The sequence below is a fragment of the Rattus norvegicus genome, chromosome 2 (assembly GCF_036323735.1).
Source record: "Rattus norvegicus strain BN/NHsdMcwi chromosome 2, GRCr8, whole genome shotgun sequence".
In the NCBI taxonomy this organism is placed as follows: domain Eukaryota; kingdom Metazoa; phylum Chordata; class Mammalia; order Rodentia; family Muridae; genus Rattus; species Rattus norvegicus.
The window spans coordinates 151070551-151092264 of record NC_086020.1 but is presented as its reverse complement, the minus strand read 5'-3'; the positions used below and the strand labels follow the sequence as shown (position 1 = coordinate 151092264).

Here is a 21714-nt window from a genome sequence, read left to right as displayed (position 1 = left end):
ACTTCCATGGAAGAAATGGGGGAAGGATTCCATGCCCTGAAGGACATAGGAACTCCTTAGCAAAAGCGACAGAGGTCATGTGTCATGTGTCCATAGATTTATGGAAACAGTCATCTCGTAATCTCAAGGACAGAAAGCACATATGCATCTCTAAAGGGATGCTTAATGTTGGTGATATAAAAACCTTCCTTACCTTTAATACAGACGCTATAACTAGCACGTCTTCTTCATGCCAGGTTATGTGTTCTTCATTTTCAATCCTGTCCCTCAGGGACCAGTGTGAAATTTCAGATACCGTATTAAATATATGATCAGAATCTTGTCCTTTCTCTGCAATTATGGAAAACATATCCTGTGTGGGATAAGGATAAGCTTGTTATTATTAGAGGTCCACACTTCTGAAGAACAGATATGTCATTTATTGTAAACCTGAGCAAAGACAGTTTTGGATGCAGAGCTATAAATGAGAGCAATGAACAAGTCATTGAAGTTTTTTTGTTTGAGCTAATGTATACATTTTCTTCCCTAATCCATTTTTTCCACAAGATGAAATATTACGGTTTTGTTTGGACTTCTGTTCCCCAAAGCATTTTGGTGAATGTTCCTCCAATACTTTTTGTTTCCTTCTATGTATATCTTTCTCAAGCATACCATTCTAAGTAACTCTTGGAATATTTCCCTTTCAGAGAACAAATCACCTTCATTTCCTTTCTGTCCTGGCCTCTATTATGAATTGTACCTTTGTGTTTTTAAGAAAGATTTTTCAATATACATCTACAATTTGTATTTTCTTTTTCTGTGACCTCTTATTTTTATCTATGTCTAAAGATGCTGTCACATTTAAGAACTAAAGCATATGTCATTATTTATTCCATAATTTACTCTGTAAAATGACTACCATACATAAATTTACCCCATGTTTTCAATAGATTACATGATAAAAAGCATGGTATTCAGAATATTCTGCTTTAAATTACCAAACAATTGGGCAGGAATGCTCATGTATCTGACACAATAGATTTGTTCACACACAGCATAAATTTCTAGCATAGCTATAGTGCTATAATAGATGATGGACAGTAAATATTTATTTCCAAAGAAGTTTAGTAACTAGTTTAAAATAGATTAAGGCATGTTAGGAGGCATTTAAATATACTCTACTAGGATAAAAAATGCTAATATATAGCAAAAACTAATCCATTGATAATGCAAAGTAAAAGTCTAGAGATAATTTTAATTATAAAAGACTGAGTAATCTCATAGCAATGATATTAAGGGAATGACCTAGAGTAACATGCAGTCATAAAATCGCTGGAAGACTTTACAGGTGGGTAGTCAGTGGGGCACTTTCATAGGCCCATTTCTTTCCACAAGCTCGTGGGGTTGGATCTTGGTTGCAATCACTGGAAAACATGGAAATACTATTTCTTTTCTTTTTTTAAATTTCTTTCCATTACATGATTCAAAGTTAGGGGAATTTATTTTATTTGAAAATGATCTTACCCTCAAGGATAAGCTATCTAAACATTCATCAGTTTGTTTGAATAACTTACTGAGAACAAAGGTGCTGGGCAAAATGATACTCACAAATATTGGAGTAGGCAGCTTTTTGCCTTCAAAAATACTCTCAAGAGATTTGCCAAACAAACATTTCTTTGTTGCTTGTGGTAGAATAAGAAAAGGTGCTGCTTGGTTGGTATATACATTGCCTCCATTTTTCTCTGAACCTAAGAAAGAAGGGATTTCATTGTTTTAACTGAAATGATTAAGCCCTCATGTAGTCCTGGCATACCCTTTTCATTGTATTGCCTGCATGCCTTATGCGATACCACAAACACAGAGAAAATAACTAATTAATATTAAAACATTTATAATGATCTTGCTTGTTAGGCACTGGATATGTAGTTGTATATGTCCCATACTTATGGGATAAACATCAATTTCTTGTGTTTGCCTTGAAAGCTATGCAAACAAATATTAGAATCAAACAGTCATATAGTACCAATCTATATTTTCATCATTTGTGTAACTCTCTGACTGCCATTGACAACTGTAACTTAATACCAGTATCTGTACTTCCCAACACAATTTGCCTAAGTACAGTTGTGTTACAACCCTTGGCTTTCTCCACTGATCTGTGAACTCAAATCTCAGATCATAGTGTCTATGTCAACCATAAGAGTATATTACGCTGTATTTTCAGATTTTCATAAGAGACTAGCATAGTGGCACATGCCTATATTCCCCGACCTCAGGAAGCAGAGCCAAGAGGATCTCTGTAAATTTGAGGTCATTCTGGTACACAAAGCATCTTCCATGACAGCCAGAGCTGTTCCATAGAGAAAACCCAATTTGCTGTTGAGTTTCTATTTTCTTTAGGAATCTATGTTAAGACTCAATATATCACTGCAAGTATCATTTCTTTACATATCCTTAATTACTTAATCTCATTTCAGGGATAAACCTCTAACATAAACTAAGGGCCAGTGGAAAGACATACTTAAATTAGGAGGCAAATTCTAAAGTAGGATAATTCCTAGAATGCATAGGTGATATTTCCTTCCCATGCTCCAGCAAATCCTACGTTGCTGTTTGTTACAAATCACATTTTCAGTGCTCAATGATTCTAACTGTAAGTTATGGTAGTAGAACAAGTGTACACACCTAGAAGGCCTTCACAGGGAAGAGGGGCAGCTGGACTTCCTGGCCGTGCATAGTCCCCAGGAGTGCAGGTCCTCTCAGCGGGGCAGCTGCTCAGTCCACGTTCGGTTTTCTTCACGTTTCTGATATTTGCTGCAGTGTTCAGGGAACATGAGGACTTGGCTCCGGGAGGATGAGATAGGGAAGTTTCATACGGCACTGCAACCACATCCTCTCCAAAAATTTTTGGACAGTTTTCGATCATAAATGTTACCAGAGAAATCTGTGTTAAAAGAGGGCGAATAAAGAGTGTCTCTGTTAGTTTCCTGGCTGCAAATCACATTTTCCCTATTAATCTTGGAGGAAAAAAATGTGCAGTCCAAAATTCTGAGATAAAGTTAGCTGTTAGAAAGTATAGGGGCTGGCTTTGTCATAAATTTAAAAGATTGTGAGATCAAATATACAAGTGTGGTCATCACAGTGCAATGTTATATAAGAGGATGATTTCCAGGTTCTATATTGTGATGGCCAGTATGTGATGCATACTGTCCACTGAAATAGCTTTGGTTCCATTTGATACATCCACGTGTGAGCATGATTGTAAGAATGCTCCTAGAAAGGCAGAACTATGGAGGGAAATGCGGGCCCCATCTTACTGAAAGTTCCCATGGGCTGCCTAAAAAGCCAGAGACAGTCAAACCCGTCTGAGCAGTTACATTCCCATGTCTCAGTACAGCGCAATGGTAACAGCTGCATCAATATCTCACTCTCAGTGTCGTTTCTTCATATATCCTTAATTACTTAATCTTGAAACAGCGATGACTTAGTGGAGAAGTAATGGTAACTTCTTGATCTTATGGTTCATTATATTGGGAGGTATTTCAAATAAGTTCTTCTTGGAGGAAATGGGATAATTATGGATCTTCAATTGCAGGTACTTAGGGACCCTAAGTTTTACTCCTGATCTTTGATTCTACACAATATGAGGAATATTATTGTTTCTTAGTTGGGCTCTGTATAACATGATCCTTAGAGGTCCAAGGACAATTGGTTAATTAATAATGAATCAGAAACTCAAATGCTTAGGAATCAATATAACCATTCGATCACTATATTATATACATTTTGATATTTCATTATAGTATTGGGAAGGTGGCTAACAGAGAACAGTAATCACTTCTCTAAACCAATCATAACCAGCATCCAGAGCCCAAGGGTATATTTAATCACATTAATCAGGAGTCATAATGACCATATCTGATTAAAGCAATCCAAATTGAATTGTCTCTGTTTTGTTGGGGAAACCACCTTGAACGCTAGTAGAATGTCACACATTCTACACTGATTCTATCAGAATTAAGTCTGTTTTGCTGACCCAATATCCAGAACTGTTACTTTTTGTATCATTTCACAGCATTTTATTTCACTGGGTGATTGTAGGATATTCTAAATGACCACTAAAGACTGAGTCACTGAGCTCAAATACCCATTTGTGTTTTAGGTAAAATTCACCAATGATTCCTTCCCTGCAGAAGAACTCCCCTCAAAGCAGTACTTACTTTACAAAATGAAACAATACCAAAATCAAAACAATCAACCACCACAACAAAATAACCCAGATGCTCAGGATAATAGTGTTTTCCCTTTTTTATTGTAAAGGCTTACCAAAGCTAGGCATTACCTTTTTGGCAATGTCTTTTGTCCTTCCATTATTCCAGGAGCTGGGCATGAATAAGAGGCATGGGGCTATCCCAACAGATAGATGGTGAGAAGACATTTCAGTAACAGGAGAATTACTTTTAATTTCATATAATATTTGAAAAAATTGCCTCAGAAGCGCAGCATTTGCAGGTGGCAGTTTATCTAAAAGACTGAACATAGAGAGAGTTATTTTTAAACAAGTATACTCAATTTCTCAATATGAATGAAGGGAACAGAGTAATAGAGTCGATTGCTTGATGCTCTGAAAATAAGATGAAAGAATTTTTACTCAATTATTCCTTGAAATATTTATCCAAATCAGAAAAAAAATTCTAATTAGAATGTGAAGATAAGATAATAAGCCTGGGCTACTGTAATTCCCTCGGTAACACACACTTCTCTTTTGAATGTGTCTTTTGTGTTTGTGAACAATTGAAACGTTTTCCTGTCTCTCAATGTGTTTAGTAAATATTTCTGTGTCTATTATCTCTAATGTGTAAGCAAATATTACTTCTATTTTGTTGATGTTGTTCACAGAGTTTGCCAACAATTACCTCTGCACTGCAGCTAATTTCTCTTCCTCATCAACTTTTTTCGTTACAGCAATCCACTCATCATACAGTTTTGAGGTCATCAGACTTCCTTCGATGTTTTTTAGGAAGTCCTTAAAAAGAGAGGAAAATTATTTCATGGAAAAAAATTAATCATGGAAATTATTCAAAATGCATTTAACTGTAAATTTCACATTAATTCTAACTTCCTTCACAGCTCTGCTAATTTCCCGTACTTAGAACGTTCCACGATATATTGGTTCAGTGAGTTTCATCTATTCAAACTAGAAACCCAAGAGTATATTTTCAGATTTACTTGGACTATAGAAACAACTTTCCTTAGCTCAACATTCCTCTAGTGGACAGCTGAGCAAGCCAGCACAAATAGGCAACCAATATTTCAGCTTGAAAACTATTTCAAATGAGAGAAACATACAATTATGGTAACCACAACAAAAGCAACCATAGAAACTATTATCTGATTTCTGAGGAGCAGAAAGCCAGGTCTGGTACTGGAAGCATGGAATAACATGTGGCCAGGGTTCTTACAGAATGCCCTGTCCATATTTCATTACAAAAGTGTGACTCCTAACTCTATTTAAATTTTTAACGAATATTCACAGATAATACAGCCCTTGTCCATCAAAAAAGTTGTCTTTGCAATGGTTGGAGACTGTGACCAAAAACTACAGCTGTTTAAGGCACAATGAACAAAATATCCTGTGGCTCTGAGCCACAGTTTATAAACATACATACTAAGTCCTGAACTGGGGCTCTGTGCATTGGTTAAGAGAGTCACAAAGATTGTTTACCAGAGGATAAGGACATTTGCTTTGAGATTGGGTCTACTAGAAATGAGGGGAGGGCTCACATTTGATAACCAAAAAATTGCATAGCTTAAACAATTTCTGAACAAACATCATCCACATTATTAACGTTAACACAGGAGACTTTGAGCTTACCATATTTCTCTCCTGCGTATCTATTGTCACTCAAGGGAATACAAAGAGAAGAGCACTAATTCCATAGACTCAGGATTCCTGAGGGTGGATGATGGAGGGACTTTCCCTACCTTAAAGATCCACGAAACTATGTGCACTGATTGCTTGTTCATGTCCACCTCTTCTTCTGAATCCAATTTGTCTTTTATTGTTTGGCACAATGTTATACTCGGACGTACTAGAAAGACACCCTCCGTTGTGGGCCCTTCCCTTTTTAGTAGGGACAGCATGTCCTGAGAAGTAGATACGGAAATATCTGTCAGACTTTGTGCAGCACAGAGCATTATTGGCTCCGTGAGAACCAGACAAATGGTATGCACAGGTGCAGTTCAAGTACTTGCATGGACACACAGGACCTCAAGCTGGTTTGGTGCCTCAATCTTTTGTTGTAAACATCCAACCCTAATGGTAATCCTTAAAGTTCAGGCAACGTTGCTTTTCATCACATTTTACAAAATTGTTAAGGGATTAAATCCAACATTTCTAATACATCATTCCTGAATAACCCTCTCTCATCTTCCTATTTTAAAACCAATGTTTTGGGACACAATTTTTACTCCACATGGTCATAGAAGTGAAGGGGTCAGGTATTTTAGAAGCAAGATTTTTGTCTTAAGAGAGCCAGGGAAGAACCATATGAGACATACCAGAATTGCTGACGGCAGGTTGCCATCCTGACAAATGGAACTGAGTTCTCTTCCAAACAGTTTTCCTCCATTGTTAAGATTTTGGGTGGTGCATATTTGGTCTGGGTGAGGCACACAGATGCTGTGCCACCACGATGATGTAGAAGTTCTTTGTTTCTTAAGAGTCTTTTCCTTCATATCTGATCAGGAGTTGAGATCGTTACATGGGATAGTATAATTTATACAAATCTTTTACAAAACTAATTTCAATGACAAAATGTCCCTATTTTAATAGGTTAATAATTCTGTTGTGTTTATGCAGCCTTCTTCCTGTATAACCTACACTGTTATTAATCTTAGTGATGTCTCTAAGACATGGTCTAAAGTTCTCTAGGTGGAATTCCCACAAGATGATGCTGTCTCACTCCACAGTGCATCATGAAATACTAGAAACCTTGGTTGAACAAGCTCCCTGAAATATGTATAGAGTATTGCTTCAGTAGTCACATCCATTTTTGTTGATGCCCTGCCTTTATTCACATTTAAAAATTTACTGTTTTCTAATGTCTTTTTATCCTTCGTTTTTTATTCAGCATTTTCATGAACCATTGTTAAGTTTATTTTAGCAGCAGTATGTGCCCCCCCATGAGAAAATATGTATGACTATATATTTTAGTGTAAGAATACAGCTGAAATTCTAGTTTCTTTATCCTTTCTGAGTTTTCTGTTAGAATATTGATCCATAATAAAATTTTAAATATGTTACTTAAAACAAATAAATTAAAAGAAAACAAATGAGTAATATAACACAGTATAAAACAGCCTTCATTACTGTAGAACATATTGTCTTCCTGGCTATCTAATTCAAAATCAGGAGGGCAGAAATCACAAATAATATTATATAGACTGACAAATATATCTCAATCAGTGTGTGTGTGTGTGCGTGAGTGTGTGTGTGTGTGTGAGTGAGTGTGTGTGTGTGTGTGTGTGTGTGTGTGTGTGTGTACTTATATATATATGTATACCAAAACGCTTTTCAAAATTTTTGACTCAGAATTTTTTCTGTCTAAAAGAAATGCAGGGACAGAAATGGGAGCAGAGACTGAAGGAAAGGCCCTCTTGAACTTCCCTAAACTTCTGGTCCATCCTATGTATAGACAGTAAACCATGATAATCTTGCTGATGAAAAGATATGCTTGGAGGCAGGAAACTGACGTGGCTGTCCTCTGAGAGGATCTTTCAACATCTGACTGAGACAGATGCAGATACTTACAGGCAACTATCAGACTGAACCCTGTTTCCCCATTGGACGAATTAGGGGAAGGAATGAACAACCCCATAAGAGGGAGAATAATATTAATTTTCTTGGCCTCAGAGCTCCCTGGTTCTTAGCTAATAACCCAAGGGAATACATTGCCAGTCTGTGGCCCCTGCTGCATATGTAGCAGATCTTGTCTTGTCTGTCCTCAGGGGGAAGGGATGTCCTGGCTCTTGTGACGGCTTGATGACACAGAAAAGGGGAGGATATATGGGTGAGGTGGGAATAGGAAGGTTGGTGGGGTAGCACCCTCTAAGAGGCAAAGGGACAGAGGTATGAGGTTGGTTTTCATAGGGGTGGACCAGGAAGGGAAGAATATTTCAAAGGTAAATTGAATAATTAAGAAAAAAAGGACAAAATTTAAAAGAAATCAAGTGTGAAAGTGGGAGGTTTCCAAGAAAAGAGAGTGAGGAGAAATTATAAAAGAATTCTATCCTTTGAAAAGTATTTTAAAAAAATTCAAAATGCCCAGTCTATCAATTTTAGCATCATTTTGACTCCAGATATAGGTATAAAGGGTATTTTTATAGAATTTGAAGTGAGATTAGAGAGTTAGCTAAAAGCCTAAATTAATTTCTATTCAACCCTGCAACAGAATATCTTTAATCCCATAAGTCTACTTTTATTATGTAGCTTTGCAATAGTTTGTCAAAATGCAGTTTATAAGGTAATTTGGGTCTATATCATACAATCACTTGATGGGCAACATATCAGGATCCATGGCTTAGACCTGCAATTCTCATAGGAAAAAAATGTATACACACAGTGCTTGCTATACCAATTTATGGTGCCTGGAAAAAAAATGAAACATTCTCCCTATAACCAAGCCTTGTCTTCACATCAGAATTTAGAGTTCTGTTCATATGGACCTGGAACATATTTTTTAGTTTTTATTTTGTTTAGTACAGTGACCCACTCCCAGGAAAGGAAATGATATTATGCCGTGATGTTTATGACAATTTAAAATGGGAACTAAGAAAAGCCACCCAAAATAAGATGTCAGACTCACTTTTTTGGCTTCTGGCTGAGTTTCTGGGCCTTAAGATGAATTGCCCCTGTGCATCAGCGTTTAGATATTTCATGATCAGCCCAGGTAGGGAAGGGAAAGCAGTAAAGTTTCTTAAGTCCCGTGAAGTGAAGTTCTTTTGAATATTTATCATTATAATGTCATGTGGATACTCATTTCCTTTGAGAAAAAAACATGAATTATAACCAATGCAAGTGAATATTGGCAAACTTTCTGATACAATTTCAAATGCTTTGCTGTATTTCTCCTCTTCATATTTCTCCTCTTACTCCTAGTCCTCTTCCTTCTTCTTCTGGATAATGTAGACTGTGCACACTAGAACCCTAGAACCCTTACAGAGACACTATAATTAAGTAAGCTGAGAACTCTAAAATCAATGACGAGAAAAATTTCAGTGTGCCACTTTCTTTACAGAATATAGACCTAGCAGTGCAATGTATTAGAGGGACTTTTGTTCTATTCTGCTCTAAAAGTTTGAAGACATACCTGTTGGAGTACTAATATCAACAAACTTTTTACATCATTTGAATCCTACTTCACTTGTCAAGCTTAATATTAAGCAATTTAAAGATTTCACACTGTGTACATAAAATACATATGAGCACTAATTTTCTTCACAAAGATAATTCTTATATCCTATACTAGCTACTTAAAAGCACAATGAAAAGCCTAGATCAAAAAGGAGAGAACCAACAAAAGAGAAGAGGACAGCCGGAAATAATATCAGGTCTGAAATCAATTAGAAACAGATTCCATAAAACCAAGATTTGGTTCTTTGAGAAAATCACAAGACACATTAACTTAAAGTGACTAAAAGTCTCAGAAATCATATGCAGATTTCCAAAATCATAAATGAGAAGAGAGATAAAACAGAAATTGCGGAAAATAAAAAAAAAGCATTAGGATTTAGTACAATGATTATACTTGACAAAACATAAAAATCTGGCCTGAATGAGAGAGTATGCTCTTTTTATTTTTTCCTTTTTTCTTTTTTTTCTTTATTAACTTGAGTATTTCTTATTTACATATCGATTGCTATTCCCTTTACTTTTTTCTGGGCCAACATCCCACTAACCCCTTCCCTTCCCCTTTTATATGAGTGTTCCCCTCCCCATCCTCCCACCATTACTGCCCTCCCCCCAACAATCACGTTCAATGTGGATTCAGTCTTAGCAGGACCAAGGGTTTCCCCTGCCACTGGTGCTCTTACTAGGCTATTCATTGCTACCTATGAGGTTGGAGCACAGAGTCAGTCCATGTATAGTCTTTGGGTAGTGGCTTAGTCCTTGGAAGCTCTGGTTGCTTGGCCTTGTTGTTCATATGGGGTCTCGAGCCCTTTCATGCTCTTCTAGTCCTTTCTCTAATTCCTTCAACGGGGGTCCCGTTCTTACTTCACTGGCTTGCTGCTGACATTTGCCTATGTATTTGCTGTACTTTGGCTGTGTCTCACAGGAGAGATCTACACCCGGTTCCTGTCGGTCTGCACTTCTTTGCTTCATCTGTCTTGTCTAATTGGGTGGCTGTATATGTATGGGATACATGTGGGGCAGGCTCTGAATGGGTGTTCCTTCCTCCTCTGTTCTAAACTTTGCCTCACTATTCCCTGCCAAGGGTATTTTTGTTCCCCTTTCAAAGTTGGAGTGAAGCATTCACATTTTGAACATTCGTCTTGAGTTTCATGTGTTCTGTGCATTTAGGGCAATTCAAGCATTTGGGCTAATAACCACTTATCAGTGAGTGCATACCATGTGTGTTTTTGTGTGATTGGGTTACCTCACTCAGGATGATATTTTCCAGTTCCCTCCATTTGCCTATGAATTTCATAAAGTCATTGTTTTAGATAGCTGAGTAATATTCCTCTGTGGAAGGGCATCTGCGTTGTTTCCAGTTTCTGGCAATTATAAATAAGGCTGCTATGAACATAGTGGAGCATGTGTCTTTGTTGTATGTTGGGGCATCTTTTCGGTATGTGCCCAAGAGAGGTATAGCTGGGTCCTCAGGTAGTTCAATGTCCAATTTTCTGAATAAACTCCAGACTGATTTCCAGAATGGTTGTGCTCTTAAATCTGCCAAAATTTATGTCACTTGAAGGAACATCTTCTTTACGAGTTAGAACTTCACATTTTCAGGATTTTGAAAAGACTAGGTTTGCATGCACACTTGGTGATCTCAGTTTTTTAATTCCTATTCAATCATTTCTGATAATTCTATTAACATTATTTATTTGGCAATAATCTTGTATTGAAATAAAAGAAGGCAATAAATGGAGTAGCTGAGTTTAAGTCAGGTTGTCTCCAGAAATCAGAATATGATCTCACATTCAGTTACAGAATTACTTGTCCTATGAGATGTCAACTGAATACTTTACATGGATTCAGAGAAATGGCTACATTTATACTATTCATTACAAAACAATCTATATAATTTGGAATAAATAGAAAAAAATTGAAGATATAACATTTCAGATTTAAACTTGTTTCTGTGTGTAAGTCTTTTGCTCACATAAATACCTGTTTACTATGTTGCACTTGGTGTGTGTGCAGGTCAGATGTGAGAATTAGATCCCATGAAACTTGAGTTATAGACAGTTGTGAGCTACCATGTGAGTTATGGAAATCCTTGAGATATCTCTCTAGGTAGGAGGATATTCTGTAATGATCACCAAATGATTTTTTTAATTGTTTTCTCCAGAAAGAAGATGCCTAAAGTTTTGTTTTGTTGGCCTTTGAAGGAAAATTCAGTTTTACAAAAAGAAAAGCACAGAAAAATTCCTGTCATTGTCAGACTGTTGCTTATAAGATGTTATCTTTTGTCTGAAGGTCATATTAGTTATTAATAATGATTTAAATGAATGACATTTTGTTTAAGTCATTTTGTTTTAGTGTTTAAGTATAAGACAAAGCATGGACACATTGAGAATTCACCAAACTCAGCTAGTCCCTCTTTAGATTACCCTGTTATTACCTTGGAGTACTCTTGGAGCTTCCCCAGGGCGAGAACAGAACCACAGTTGATAATCTTCAATGCTCTGGAAGGCAAGAAGAAGCAACCATCACAAATAAGCTGACATGGGAGACTTGAAGAGTCTAGCAATTTCCTTTACTTTTCATATCTAGCTCTGTAGCAGGGAAATTATTTAGACCAGTATTAATGATATATCTTCTGAACACAGGTTTGAGCAAACAGGATTGATTTCAGGAGAAAACCTTTGGGTACTTGCCTTTCCTCCTGGATGGAGCCTTGATCTACTGATCCACTATAAAATAAGAAGTTGCATTCAGCTATTAGCACTAACCAAGACAAATATCATTATGTAATTTCTCACATCTGGGCATACTGAGCAAGGAATATTTAACTTCAACTTAACATGAGCACACAACCTAGTGCTCACAGATGCATATATTCACAGTGACTATGATGACTTTAGCAACGGAACATTTGAAAGATATGATAAATTAGATAACAGTGAACAAAATACTCAAAAACAGAGAGTCTTTGAGGGTACCTAGAAGGGAAAACTGCTTTTGGCTTTCAATGTGAGATGTCCTGTCTGTGGAGATGAAGGACATAGGTCTATTCTGGAAAATAGATGCAATGCTGGAAAGAAGGTCTGGAACGTATTCACTGCAAAAGTGTTATGGATCCATTTGAAACCATCATCGGAATAGAACTTTCTGTTAAATTATTGAGCACCACCCAGGAGTGGCTCTAACCAGAATTGTTAATTTTATTTTCTTTTAGACTCCTATTTAAAACCAATGACATTGCCCCATATAGATTGTAAGTATTATACTGGAGACAAAAAACATACCAGCAGACACACCACCAAATACCCATCCATGCCCCAACATACACAGAGAGGTGATAATGAAACAGAAAGAGAAAAAGTGTGAGACAGAGTGGAAGGAAGGGAGAGGGAGTGGAGCATAGAGACAGAGACAGAGCATCATGGAGATTCTCATTTTACAAACTCACAGAAAGTGATAGACACGTACACACAAACCCATCGCAACACTCATACATACACAGTTAAACAGAGATACTCATGCACATTCTAAAATAGAAAAACAAAGATATATACACATATGGATGCAAAAAGAATATAGAAAAACAGATGCATTCATTAAAGACTTATTCAAAGTTAAAAATAAACACACCAGAACATGTACGCTTACACCTCCATACAGAGAGATAAAAACAAGAAGAAATGGGCAAGATGAGAGAGTATAGTCTAATTTAAAAAAAAGAAAGAAAAAGAGAAGCAAAGACGAAAGAAAACTCTTCCCAGTAACATTGGTATCCGTTAAATTATGTGTGAGCATATGACAAGTTAATCACAATTTATTTTAAATTTTATTATCTAGTGAATCTAAACATATAGCCCAAATCATTAGGCTATTAGTTCATTAAATCACATAAAACTAGACAGGAATTCAAGAAAAAATGTCACTCAAAGGACTATTATTATGTCTTCGATAACTTCAGGTTAAAAAGGTAGCATTTGTCAAATATGATATATCAATGTATAGTGATCTTATTTCTGCTGTATATACACATTTCCACATATGTGAATCTCAAAAGCAAAATTCCATTTTAACTCAAAGTAGACTGAAAGTAACTTACATGTTTTCTCATCATTGGCAGTAACTTGCTGATTATGTCATTGACTGTATCGAAGTTTGTTGCTGTTACATACAGAGGCTATAGAATGTGCAGAGAGAAAAAATGCTTTAAAACAATGTGGAAGCTCATGTACAAATTTACTATGATCTAATCTTTGTTGATAACTTATACTCTGTAACGACTCCTCTAACATGTAACTTATTTTCTTCCCATAAGTCTGGAAGACACTCAGTATAACATATTTATCTGAAAATTGAAAGCTTGGGTACTGAGAAATCAAACATGACTGTCACAGGTTGTGTAAGATAAAGGGTGACTGAGATGCCATGCGTGCTAGTGCTAAGCATCCCGATTTTTCTTTAATTATGGCAGAAGGTAGTCAGGGAGGGCTCTTAAAAGGAGAGAAGAGACATTTGCTTCCTCCCAATTGGACTTCCAGCATTAGACCCTACTTCCATGAGCTGCATGTGCACAGCTCTAGGGAAATGAGGATGAGAAGCAGCACAATTATTTTTATAACAATTCAAATTAGTGAGCACTCTTCTCATATCAGGGTTGTAAATAGTAAAATGGTATACAGATACTCTATATCTGTACACTCTTGTTGAAATCTTTTAGGATGTTAGACCTAGATATCCAAAATATATATTTTACAGAGAAGACTCCATTTCTTAACACACCCATGTATAAGGAAGGGTCCTGTACTATTAGCTCTCTACTGCCTCTCATATTTAGAATCTGCTCCAAAAGCCTAGGATGACAGCAAGAAGGAAATAGCATGAAATCAAAGTGTAGTAGTCTGAGAAAACAACACTGATGTACTGGAAATCTATACATAACCAGACAGTGAGTAGATAAGTATATTTTTATGAAGTTAGTTTCTATATTGTCAGATATCTGTGATAAGGATTTTAAGTTTCTAGGAAAGAGTCCCTTCAGTAAGAAACACAGCACAGGTCTCTCTCCCTATCCCTAACCATAACCTTGAACAGAGACCGAAGGAAATCACTTCACAAGCCATCTCTTTCCCAGAGATTTTATATGTTATTTTTTTTATTATTCTTTATTAATCAACTGCTTGGCATAAACTCTTACTTTGAAAATGAGGAGAGTTTGTGTATGTGTGTGTGAGCCTCTGCATGTGCATGTGCTTGTGTGTGTGTGTGTGTGTGTGTGTGTGTGTGTGTGTGTGTTAGTTTGTTTATGTGTTTGTGTGGTTCTGAAGACTCATCGAAGACCCTAATGTTACAGGTCAGCTTAGTAGAATTTTATGAAAAGGACACCTTACCCTAACTCATTTTGCATGTAGTTAAACAGAGGGTAACAATTATGCAAAAGCATCTTTGAATATGAAAAAAAAGCTCGGATCTTGTAGTTGTAATGTAACATGAAATTAACCAATTTAAGGTTTTGTTCATAATGTAAAATTAATCATCTATGGATGAAAATGTAGATCAGGGATCAGAAATCATACATAATAGAAGGAAATAAACACATGTAAGTTTCCTTCTTACACCAACATGGCTCAATGAAATATGTGCATCCATTCAAACCATATACACACAGGAACATAGACACATATACACACATGCACACAGTTAGACGCAAATACAGTTAGACACAAACACCCACACACACAAACACACAATGTGAGCATAGCACATTAAGGAAAAGTAAAGCTTCTGTTTTTCTGTTGAATATCTGAAATATCCATGTAATTATAAGATAAAAAGTTTTATTATAAAGAATTCCACACATGCCATAGGGTAACTATTTGTATAGGACTTTAATTCACATTATGGTAAAAAATTTTGTTTTCAGACCATTAGAAACATATCAATATTTAATAATGATTGAAAAGATGTGTACATTTCTTCCTGACGGTGATTTTGTTTACAAAACAGACTTCAAGACAAAGAAACTTTTCAATATAATATTTTTAAAATTAACATTTTTAAAGCGTGCATATGAAAATACAATGGGAAGTTTTATAATACATGTTTAAATAATTCTTGACTCATGATGAACCACAAAAATGTGAGGCATTCTTATATCATTCTTATATCATTACAATAGTTCAAATGTTTCTTCTCTGAGGAATAAAATGTTTTAATTGTTCAAAAATAAATAAAAATATAGCTAATTTAATAAATTTGACTATACATTCAGTTAGAAATAATAACTGTAAACATTGAAATTGCATATTAATAGAATAAATGTTCAAGAATTTGGTGATACTATTATTAACAAGGTATGAAATTCAAAACACATTACTTAAAGTCATGTAGGCATGTAGTAAAATACTGTCCCCCAGTCTTGGCATATGCATTGACTCAGGAGGACAATGCAGTTCTATTCTAAACAATACTAAGCCCTAAAGAAAATATTTTATACATTGATAATCATTGCACTCAAGAGAAGATAAGAACACGATTGGGGAAAAATTGGAGGGTATCATGATACTGTGCAGGTGATTTGGCATTTCTATACTTATATGAAATTACCTAATAAAGATAATTTTAAAATTGTCTACATCGATATACCTTAAAATATAAGCAGTGTGGGAAAGTACATTGAATATTAAGAGTAAGATAAAAGGAAAAATTTGGAGGAAATATACAAACATGAAAATAGTAAAAACATTTTCCTAATTTATCCATAGAAGATCTTTACAGGTGTATCTTAAGTATAATGAAATACATGGATAATTCAAAAAATTTCAAACTATTAAAAGAAAAGGCTGAACTATTAACAGAAAATCAAAAAACCAATAAGAAATTTGCATATATGTTAATATTTATAATACATATAATATAAAAATGAAGTATTATGTATTTCTAAATACTCACTAGAGAACATGGAGAAAGAAAATAATGGAGGATATTGAAGAAAGGTAGAAGAGTGTTTTGATGATTTGATAATGTCTCTTGAAGGACAAGAAGGAAATATCATAACAGGAATGCAAGCTAAAAGTAAATATTACTAATATTCTGAACTACACAAAAGGTTTTCAGTAATTATGGTAGGATAAAATATTAAAGCATAGAGTCATAGGAGAAAATTAGTAAAAATGTTCATTTCATAGGAATTGTATCTAAGTCACAGGAGTGTTGAAAGACATTAGGAATATTGTTCATGTCCTATGCTGAGGGTTTGCCACAGCTGAAGTCAACAGCAGAGGCAAGAGAACATTTCCCTATGGGTCGTTCTGCTCTTCTCTGTCCTGAGGACACAAATGGTCAGCCACGTTAGTGCTTGTTCCCTGATTTATGTCACAGAATTGAAATTTATTTTATATTATATTTAATTACTGTTTTGTATAACGTAGACCTGGTAAGAAGAAGAAATTGCTTGGTGATCTAAACCAGCTTCATTGTTTTCACCTTGGTAAGTGTAGTGTAGTATCCACAGTGACGTGTTAGAACACTGGCTTTAGGTCCATTTTATACCCATTAGCATTTATGAAAGACAGAGATGGTGATCACTAAGCTACAGTCTTTTCTGCTTTACAGTAGGAAATGTCTTCAATGCTCTACCTGCTGCATAATAGTGAAATATTTGATCTGCACTAAAACAATACTGGAAAGTAGGCAATAATTTAAGCATTAAGAAAATAGACAATTATTTAAAAGACACTTAAGTTTAACTCAGTGATAGAACTACTGAATAGTATGTGTGAAGTTGTGAGTTTTATCCTAAACACTGTACACAAAGATGAACACAGACACACATAAACACCACACACACACACACACACACACACACACACACACACACACACCACTGTTAAATTTATCAGGGTAATTTGTGAACAGAAGTTATGTGTAAAGATGCCCTCCTGACTAGATATTCAAATGATTATGAGAATAAAAGGCCACACTTTTGTAGCTGATATTCAAGTGCAGGTGTGAGGGTGCACAGTCAGGGACATAGAGAAGTAGCACAGGATGAAGATTAGGAGCTAAAATATCACTGAGCGATTCGGTAAGGAGAGGAACTCTAAATCTTTATGATAATCTTACATAACAAGACTGGGTTACTAGTCATAAATATTTTAAAATATATAAGGAATAGTGGAAAAAACACAAAAGGCTATATATAAGCAATAAGGCCTCAGGAGGGGGCAGTTTAATTGTAGTAATAATACCTCATGGGAATGATTTGCTGTTGAAACTACTTTATTCAATTTTCACTGATTTAACAAAAATTATTTCCTGTTTTCAGACGGCTAGTACATGAATCAGTTTTGTTTCATGTTGTTATCTACATGTCACATATGAGAGTCCTATGTGTGCATGGAATACAGATACAATATCCACACACTAATGCCTACATTCTCTACCTGTCCCTCCCTCGTCACTTCCACTCTCCCCATCAATGCACTTCTTATGTCTCCATCGTCCATTACTTTACAAACTGTCTCTCTCCTAATCATGAACCTGGAATATTAGTTTTCATATGTATTCACATACAGTGTCACAGTATGCAATGTCCTCAGTGGATATCTGCAGGGATAGATCTGTTTTGTTCTGCTTCTTCGCATCACGAATGGATCTGTCAAATGCAATAAAACATATAGTACAGCAAAATTAATTAGTAGCTTATTTCAAGCTAATCCCTATTAATGGTGTTTTCAGAATCATCTTAACTTTCAATACAAGAAAATAAGTTCAGCAAAGTTCATTATTTGACTGGTGAATTCTCAAAAATGTTTCAGAAACAACATGGTCAGGTAATAATAGTACATTGACCTAAATAATATAGCCAGTCCTGAAAATGATGTATCTGAAACAAACAGAATAGTAGAAATCTGCTTTACCTCAAATGAGGAAGCAGCCGATGGTTTGAATATGCATACTAGAGTGACATCTACTTAGGGAAACTTAAAGTTAAGACTTGAGAGTAGTGTTTACTCTAATACAAAGAATAAATAATACATGACGAACTTGCCCAAAATTAAATAAAATAAGCAATGGACAGGAGAATATGAAGCATTATCCATTCATCATCTAATTAACAGCTGATTTCGAGACAGACTATGAAATATATACATATATATATATATATATACTTTTTTTAAACAAAACAAAAACACATACTGGCATTCCTATATCACCAAGGAATTAAAATATGAACATAAGTAAAATACCTTTGTAGAAAGAAGTACCACCAAATGGTCTCTTCCATGGAACTGTAAAGTTGAAAAAATTAGAGTTGTGATAAGTGGTAAGATTTCTAAGGTTATTATGTATAAAAATATGTTGTTTGTGGCAATTAATTATGGTATAGATGTATTTGGTAGTCTCCAAATGACTCCACTTCTTCACGACCCATCTTTTTGGAGTGGAATTGCTGTCATTTGACACTTTACCATTCCTAAATATAATACTTATCGTATTCTATAAGGGAGAAACACTAAGCATTAAATCACCATCTTTAGAATTTTTACCAGAGGAGTAGAAAATATTCAGATAACAACCAAAGGTGATCTTCTCTTTTGTCAGAGTCTATGACAAATGCTTTTCCATGTAAAGAGCAAACCCATAGAGCTTAGAATTCTCATAAAACGTTTGTTTATGCTATCTGAGTCAACTGTGTGATGACACTAAGAGTTTGGGCAGAAGAATGAAAAGGGCTCAAATTTGGGGTGTGCATGAACTTTTCATGTAGAAAAGAAATTTGAATTTCAGTGTATGCTTGTGTAGAGCAGAAGGCATATGCTACACACTCCCTTTGATTTCCACAACTGCACTCAAGATAATATAAATATGCCATGAGCACATCTTCTTATGAAAATTAAGAATGCAAATTTGAAATTTTCCTTAACTCTGCAAATTATACCTGACTCTGATGGTCTAATGCCACTAGTCCTTTTTAATTGACTGTAGACAACAGTGATAATCTGCTACACGGAAATTTAAATACTTGTGTATTGCATGAGTAATTTTTCATCATTCAACTTAATACAAATTTTAAGAAAATGTGTGTGTAGAAAGTATATGTCACATTTTAATATAATATACTAAACTATATATGTGTGCACTTTTAAAACACAGATAAAATCAGATCATTCTGAGGAGAAGAATGTCTAGGATATAGTAACACCTTGTCCTGTCAACATTTTTCTTAGAAGACAATGCACTTTTGTCCTGCCCCACAGCTCTTGTGGAGTCTTGATGAACATCAGAAATCAGAACAGAAATCACGTACCTACATGTAGAAATGTATATGGTGAAGAGGATAGAAAATCTAGGGTCATCATAGAAGTGGGAAAGTTGAGATATCCTCCTATATACACACACAATAAAATTGATTTTCATTTTGCAAACATTTTGTGATGATGAAAATCTTTGGTGAAAGAAGTTACTAGATACACATTCTTCAATGGTCACCAATAGCCATAGCCTGATTGTTGTTTTTTAATTGGGGAATTTTAGAATGAGTTCTCATTCACTGGGAAGTGAATTACACACCATTAATTCAACCCAGAAATTCTGAAACAATCCTCTTGTGATCACCGGTCCGAAATTTAGTACTTACCAAAAGGTGACAACAGCATTTCCCATAGGCCAATACAGGTAAATGGACTTGGAAGCAGGGCTGTTGTCTGTCCTGAATATGTCCACTTCATTACCAAGCCACAGGTAAGTCAATGGAATGACATGCTTTACTTTAAACTTCTTCTTATTCCTAAAAAGAGAATCAAATATCTCCGTTAGTTTAATTTGCATGGTAGTTGGAATTGTGGTAAGACCCAGTTCTGCCAGCCCCAGAGCAAAGGAGGACACATCCATTTCTATATCCAGGCAGAGCTTCATTTTTAGAAAGTGACCTATTTCAATATTTCTTACCTGGATTTAGTTAAGTAACAACCATTTTGCTTTGCTTTTTCTCATAATACACAAAGAAAATTATTTCAAGACTTTTATTTTTATTAATTACATGTAACAAGTTTTCTAGAATAAAATCAAAATTATTGTTTGACTTACAAAATCCATTTTCTCTTGTGCATCTCCCTGTACTAAATGAATCACTTACCTCTTTCCAGTTGCTCCTTTAGGAAACCCACAAAGTATATATCGCACAAGTAACCAAAAACACGATTCTTTCTACCAATAATTTTTCCAATTAATCAGAAGAATGTATTCCTATCAAACATACTGGCATTTTTAGAAGTATTTTTAACAAACAATCATCTATGAGGTATAAATTTTCTTCTTTTTTCATTCCTTTTATGGATAATTTGCTCTTGAGAATTCTCCATAAAAATACAGTGTGTTTAATGATTTTTTCCTCAATTTTCCTTTCCATTCTATCTCCTGACAGATCTCCAACCCACATTCAAGGATTTTTTTGGAATGTTTTAATGATGGACATAATATAATCTGGTGTGTTTGCTGTGTAAACCCAGGTATTAAACTTACCTTCGAATACTCGTGTTCTAGTATGTGGCTACACAACTGAATTATAAATGACTCCCTCTCTAATTCTGGGGACAGAATATCACAAGAATAAGCCATGCTCCAAAGATTCCTGTATATAATCCTTTAATATTGGAAACATGTGAAGACTAATTGCACTACAAAAAAAGATTCCTCATGTATTCTGATGTTACATGCTATAGTCAAAATACACGCTATCATGTAACATGTAACATGTAACTTCAAGATATACATACACACAAGTCTCAGTAATACGAGACAGTTATATCTATTATTTACATTCACCATTGAAAACATCTAAATGTATATATATATATATATATGTATATATATATATATATATATACCTATATAAAAATCAAAATTTCCAAGAAATCCTTGAACCTAAAACTTCTCATCCCATGGTCTGTTAAGAGATAAGCTTCTTTGAAAATGGAAATCATGACAATCATTTCTTATAAGCTTGATAACCTTCTTTAGATAATATGAATGTGAATCTAAATATAGTTTTAATTACTATGGCAACCCGACAGAAGGGACCCTATAAACTGCCTTTAAGAAACCAACAATTGCTGTTTCCTTTATTCTCACAACACAAAATGAAGTTGACTTCCTTCCAGCAACTCCACTTATATGGCAAATGATCAGTTTTTTTTTCACTTTTCAGATAAGTTGATAGCTATATTTTAAAATAAAGTGTGAAGATTTTCCAGTGTGGAATGTAGGGAGCTGTGTAGAGAATCAAGAAAGATGGACAGATTGATAGACAGCCAGTCAATTCTCTT

The 21714-nt window shown here is 35.1% G+C and overlaps 1 protein-coding gene across 1 annotated transcript in view; it reads right to left on the bottom strand.

The window, feature by feature from the left end:
• The window catches only part of LOC134478905 (uncharacterized), a 91496-nt gene that overhangs the window by 21891 nt on the left and 47891 nt on the right, over positions 1-21714 (bottom strand). The window contains 13 exon segments of the mRNA XM_063282809.1: positions 194-352; positions 1588-1727; positions 2665-2923; positions 4322-4511; positions 4896-5005; positions 5965-6126; positions 6541-6719; positions 8847-9023; positions 11829-11892; positions 13488-13565; positions 17960-18041; positions 18637-18678; positions 20028-20177. Coding sequence (XP_063138879.1) covers positions 194-352; positions 1588-1727; positions 2665-2923; positions 4322-4511; positions 4896-5005; positions 5965-6126; positions 6541-6719; positions 8847-9023; positions 11829-11892; positions 13488-13565; positions 17960-18041; positions 18637-18678; positions 20028-20177 — 1792 coding nt within the window.